Source organism: Pyrus communis, chromosome 16 (genome assembly GCF_963583255.1).
Source record: "Pyrus communis chromosome 16, drPyrComm1.1, whole genome shotgun sequence".
Lineage (NCBI taxonomy): Eukaryota > Viridiplantae > Streptophyta > Magnoliopsida > Rosales > Rosaceae > Pyrus > Pyrus communis.
This window is the reverse complement of record NC_084818.1, coordinates 22,868,824-22,874,762: the sequence shown is the minus strand read 5'-3', so window position 1 is coordinate 22,874,762 and position 5,939 is coordinate 22,868,824. Positions and strand designations below refer to the sequence as shown.

At 38.2% G+C, this 5,939-nt stretch overlaps 1 protein-coding gene across 1 annotated transcript; it reads left to right on the top strand.

Moving 5' to 3' along the window:
• Positions 1-4,079: 4,079 nt before the first annotated feature.
• Positions 4,080-5,192, top strand: LOC137719951 (uncharacterized). Its single transcript, XM_068458929.1, has 2 exons — positions 4,080-4,779; positions 4,981-5,192. The coding sequence occupies exons 1-2, from the start codon at positions 4,080-4,082 to the stop codon at positions 5,190-5,192; spliced, it is 912 nt and encodes a 303-aa protein (XP_068315030.1).
• The last annotated feature ends 747 nt before the right edge of the window (positions 5,193-5,939 follow it).

Sequence of the window (5,939 nt, the reverse complement as noted above, 5' to 3'; positions counted from 1 at the left end):
AATGCGGAGGGAAACGAACCAACGTGGTTATATGAGAACGAAACAGGGATCGTCGTGCCAGTGGAGGGCTCTATATATGTGGGGCCCAGAATCGTTCGACCGTGGCTTTCTAATAAATTGTGCGTACTTTCGTCGCTAATTTAGTAGTGTACATCTTCGCTTGGTTATGAGAAGTTAGGTTTGAATCTCTTTGGTATCAAATTAATATGACAAATCTTTTGTGTGGCTTATCCTAATCTCTTCACGACTTTGTGTAAATATTTGTTGTATTAAAACAAATAGTGTGACTTTCTTTTCTTTTAATAAATATATTTGTGTACCAACCAGCTATTAGTTGAGTTGTATTTCTCTTTCTAATGGAGAAATGATTTGAATTCTCACAACTTAGATGCACATGTTGATGTTGGATGGTGCTGAAGAGGTGATTGACATAAATTTGGCGTTTTTGTTGAAGAATGTAAAGTCTAAATTTGATACAGTTTATTTTGAATAATTTCACCACTAATTGTATAGAGACATTTCTGTATAAAACTCCCATACTTTGAGCATCTTCAGGCGGCTCGTAGCTGAAATTTTAAGAGGATTTAAAAAAATAAATAAACAAAAAAGTTCAAAAAAAACCTTAGTTTTAATGAAAAATGACAAATAAAGGTGTATTAAATAGTACCAAGAAAAGGTAAAAATGTAATTTTTTGTTAAAAGTGAACAGTACCGAAAGTATTTTGTTAAAACTTCCTATTAAATTCATCTTTGATCACACTCCCTGTTTCACGCCTAGGATAACAAATCCTCTAGTAACGGATAACATTGATGTTATGATTTAGCAACTTTCAATACCAAGTGAATAGGGTCAATAGACTTACACAAAGCCTTGGCATCGTGCTTTCAAAAGTTACTTTTTCTAGACTCTCACATGGGTTGGGTTTATTGATGCCTCTTTACCAATTTTAAGAATAAAAGGGTTGTATTAGGGAAAATCGAACTCTTAACCTTTCTTGTTGAGTTACTCTTAAACCCATTACGCAACACATAATTCACGATTAGAAGAAATTTTTGTGCACAATCTTATGTGTGCTCCTACCTATGCATGTGCTTGGGTGTTGAGCGATTAAATCTTCTAAACTCATTTTATATGTATCATTTATGTGAGTTTTATCATTGATTAAACTCTGTGAGCTCTATCATTGATTAATATGTGTTAAATTTATGACGCAAAGTCAAAGAAAAGTTACTAAGTTTTTATTTATTCGGCAAAATCTACCCTAACAAAGTGAAGGGAAAAAAAACACACAAGTTACTGGTCTCTTACATTTCTTCTGCACAAAACTCAAGATAATCAAACTTCTATTCTTCTTCGATGAACAAGAACAAAATACCACAGTTAGAGAAAGGTCACAAAAGCTCAATAAGTCCAGTCTCGAGGCAAACCATTATTGGAACAAACGCTTTTGATGGCTTTAATCTCCTCCCTATTTCTTAACCCTACAACAAAACATATAATCAATAACTGAATCATGATATTTGGATGAAGAGAAATGCTAAGAGAGCTTCTCAAAAGTAGAACACTTTATGAACTTTTTTTAACGTCAGTTTTTGCGTCAACAATATAAAACATTGAGCTAAAAACATGAGATGACAGAGAATTCATAAAGAATTTGACTTTTGAAAGAATCCCCTTAGCATTTCTCTTCAAAGGATAAAATTCTCGTTTGCAAACATGACAACGTGCAAGCGACTGTGATAGCCTGTCCCAAAATATTTGTATCGATGGCGTGAAATTACTAAAGTACCCTTGAACGTTTGGGGCGTTGTATGGTTTAAGTTTTGGTTGTGGACCAATATGTTAAGTCCCTAATATTTTTGGAACCAATTAGGAACTTAGACTTAGGTTTGTTTTATTTGTTTTTGGTTGGCTGCCATCTGGAACACACACACACACACACACACACACATCCAATCCCGTTGACCCTCTCTCTCTCCTCCACACTCGAATTTTCTTGCCATTTTCGTACAACCTGTACGAACAACCCTCAAAACCCTTTCAAACATCGAGGATTAAGGTCGTGAATGGTGTTTTTGGACTCTTTGCAAGCTTAGGAGTTGAATGGTGGTGGTGGTTGGACGTGAAAACCTCGAAAACCTTTGAAACCAGAATTCCCAATTAGGTGCACTGTTCATGCAAACATGATCGTGAAGTTTTCAGAGAGTTTTAAGGTTCTAGGAAGCTTTAGAACATATTCACGAAGCTCAAAGAAGAATTTTGAAGTGTTTTGGACGTCGAGAAGCTCGAGTTCATCGAGTTGCAGTGGTTGCTGGAGTGTTTGAGGTTTCCCCGGTGAGATTTCGTTTGTTTTCGGGCTCCAAAGTGGTAAGATCATGTTCTCCTAGTTGAGAGCTTCATTTTGGTACAAATTTCATGAATTTTGGTGTTGAAATGAGTAAGTTATCAAGCTTTGAAGTTTTTCCTGAAACCAACGACCGGCGCGGGACTCCGGCGAACCAAGGAAGAAGAAGGAGAATATTTTGTCAACTTTGATGGAATATACTAACGACATCAAGTATATATAACGATATATTCTATTTTTGGACGGAATATTCCCTAACGCCGTTAGGGTTTCCGTACGTGTGCCAGGCACATGCCTGCGCGTGGCCGGCGCGTGGATGGTCGGAAATTTTTTTTAAAAATATGGGGATATTCGTGGTGTTGAGTAGATCACATTGGTATATTTAAACACGCCATTTGAGCAATGTATGAGAAGTTATTAGCTAGTTTTTTTTTTATGTGCTTTAAATTAACATTTATATAGTTGTTTCGCATATAGGTGAGACATATCCTCAGGATGAGCACAGTCAATCGAGCCTCGAGGGCTACGACCCTTCCACATACTAGTGAGTGGGCATTTGGTTTTCCGTATATACCTATATACTTGAGATTTTTCCTAGAAAATTGATTTAAATGAATTTATGTTTAGAAATGCCATGCATATATTGATTTATAAGTAGATCATTGAATTAATATAGTATGCATAAATGTGATTTGACGCTGTGGACGCTTAGGTAAGTACTAGGTGAGTTATAGATTGTTTATGTAGATTGATGATTATGTGAGATGTGTTGAGAGCTTATAAACCTGCACCCAGGTGTTAGTGCTCCCGCCTAGAGTTAGGGCATAGTCTTTCATGTGATGTTCACCTCCCGAACCATACGCTCATCTTGGATCCAAGTTAGGTGCACAGTCCTGTCGTACAGACCACTATAGGTGGTTCCGACTCGTAGGTGACCCAGGATTATTCGCACAATCTTCACGTGATCATAGTACTTGAGTGTATTTATTTACACCCAGTCCTGTCGTACAAACCACTTTAGGTGGTTCCGACTCGTGTGTAGGTATATTTGTTGAGATGTGGATTTGAGCCATACAGGTCATGTTAGGTGACTCCGGCTGACATATCATTTGCATTGATTTATATCACCTTGCTTACATATAATTTTTTATGCTGAGATATTTGACATGGCATATTGGTGAATTTTGCTATTCTGAGCATGGTTGTGGTATAGATATATATTCTATTTTTTGGGAAATTATACAAGTTTTACGGCGAGGGGTTAGAACTTTTGAGCAATGAAATGATTTTGAAAAGCTTTGTTTTTGCCCACTCACACTTTCTATTTTGCGTCCCTCCAGGTTTTAGTTAGGAGTGCTTTTTGGTGGCTTGTGAGGAATCCATAGCAGCTCTAATAGATTATCACTATTGTATGGTCACTTTTGGGTGTTGTATAATTAGTATTTGTCCTGTTGGACTGCACTTAGGCTACTTATGCTCTGGTTGTGTATTTCACACTTAATCTCGCACTAGCACCTTTTCTTAGCTAGAACTGCTAGTAGTTGGTTTTTATTTATTCGCATTTTTATTATTATTTTTGCTTCCGCACTGTGCACATGGCTACATCACCCTCATGTGACGGCCAGCAAGCCTTGATTTCGGTCGAGGTGTGTCAGTTTGGTATCAAAGCCTAGGTTTGGCAGTCCTGCATATTTTGTGAGTATTCTAATTATTTTGGTGTCTTCTGTCAGAACTATGCCGCCTCGTAGAGAGCCACATCGTTCATCTGAGCCTAGTTTCCCCGATATAGCTCAGTTAGGGGAAGTTATTGCTATTGCTATTCAGTCTGCGCTCCGCCCTCCTCAAAGGACACCCTTGGAGACTACGTATAATTTGAAGTTGGATAAGTTTGAGGGTAATGAAGGTCATGAAGGGGCAGAGCGGTGGCTCGACCATCTTCAAAAGACTTTCCGAGTATTACAGAGTCAAGGGAATCTTCCTTATGAAAGGTGGGTCGAGACGACTACATGGTTCTTAGGTAAAGAACCAGCATCCTGGTGGAAACAGGAGGCTTATCCGATGACACTAGAGGAAGCAACTGACTGGGAAGTGTTTAAGCAGTTGTTTCAGAAAAGGTTTATTCCCCCTGAGTATATTGATCGCAAGAAGCAAGAATTTACTCAATTGAGACAGAGGAAGAAGACGGCGAATGAGTATAACAGGAGATTCACTGATTTGTCTCGCTATTATCTGAAAGTTGCTACTAATCCGGTTGAGATGCTTCGTCGTTTCAGATTGGGTACTAAGAAGAAGTGGCGTTCTATGGTGACCACTACTCATTGTGCTTCTTATCAGGAGTTCTATGAGATTTTGTTAAGGATTGAGAATTCAGAAAATATGCCTAGTGAGAGTGAGGAAGAAGAAAAAGACAGCAATCAGAAGAAAGATGATAAAGGTAAAGGTCAAACATCTTAAAGACCTCGCAAGACTCGGAGCTTTAAGTGAAGTGTAGCTAGTTCTAGTTCTTCCAGCGGGGGTTTTAGTGCCACTGGTCAGGGAAGAGGTGGTAGATTTTCTAGGGGTCCTAGATTTTAGAGACAGGGGGATGCTAGTAGAGGAAGGGTTCCGTTGTGATGTAACAATAAGCATTTTGGAGAGTGTAGACAGGGCAGCAGTGGATGTTTTACATGTGGACAGATGGGACATAGAGCTATAAGTTGTCCTCAGAATCAGCAGAGGCCCCAACAGCCTTCCTTGCCACCACCAGCGCCGAACCAGCAAGTTCCAGGGTCTGGTAGTTATGGTCAGATAGGTCGTGGTGGTGCTTACCATTATCAGGGTGACGCAGTTCCTTATGCTTTAGGGTAGTATCAGTATTCCCAGGATCCTTATTATCAGAATGGGTATCCTCAGTATTATGGAGGTTATACGCCGTATCTGGTGCGAGATTTATACGCACACAAATTAAACCCTCTTTTTGACAATTGTAGTATAGATATAAGTAGGGATCGTTCTGGACCGGGGATTAGGAGGAATTGTTAATCACTTGGATTTGACTCAAAAACGTAAAAACACAATATAAAACACTGTACTAGACTCAAAGAATGCAAAACTAAACTTTAAAACACTAAGACAAACCAAAGACTCAAACAGTACCCAAAGTACTCGAAACTGCCTTAAAAACACTTTCTGGGCAGTTTTGAGCACCTTGAGTACTTTGGACGAATTTTGGGAAATAAATTGATTCAAAACACTTTAAAACATAAACTAAACAGATTCTAAGCACTAAAGAACAAGAAAGTAAAGGGGGGTTTTAATTTGACGAAAATTGAAATAACGAAACAAGTTAATAAACTAGACAGAATGTAAATATGAATTTGTGATAGAATGATGAGAAAATAGTTAGAGGGTTCCTTATCCACACATGAACATATACATATAATTTGATTCCCAGTTATGACTTCAACAAACGATGAATGACAATGCTCCAAGTTAATTAGGTCCGCTTAAATTAACTTTCAGATTTCCCTAGATTCATTGGATTGAATGGAATACGCATGATAGAGACATTCAACAAAGATCATTAAGTTCAACGGAAATAAACATCGACTAGGC

What these genes read in the sequence shown, in the direction of transcription:
- LOC137719951 (XM_068458929.1), top strand. Translation starts at nt 4,080, where the DNA reads ATGCCGCCTCGTAGAGAGCCACATCGTTCATCTGAGCCTAGTTTCCCC. An exon ending in TCAGAAGAAAGATGATAAAG is followed by an intron (nt 4,780 to 4,980) that starts GTAAAGGTCAAA and finishes AGCATTTTGGAG; the next exon opens with AGTGTAGACAGGGCAGCAGT.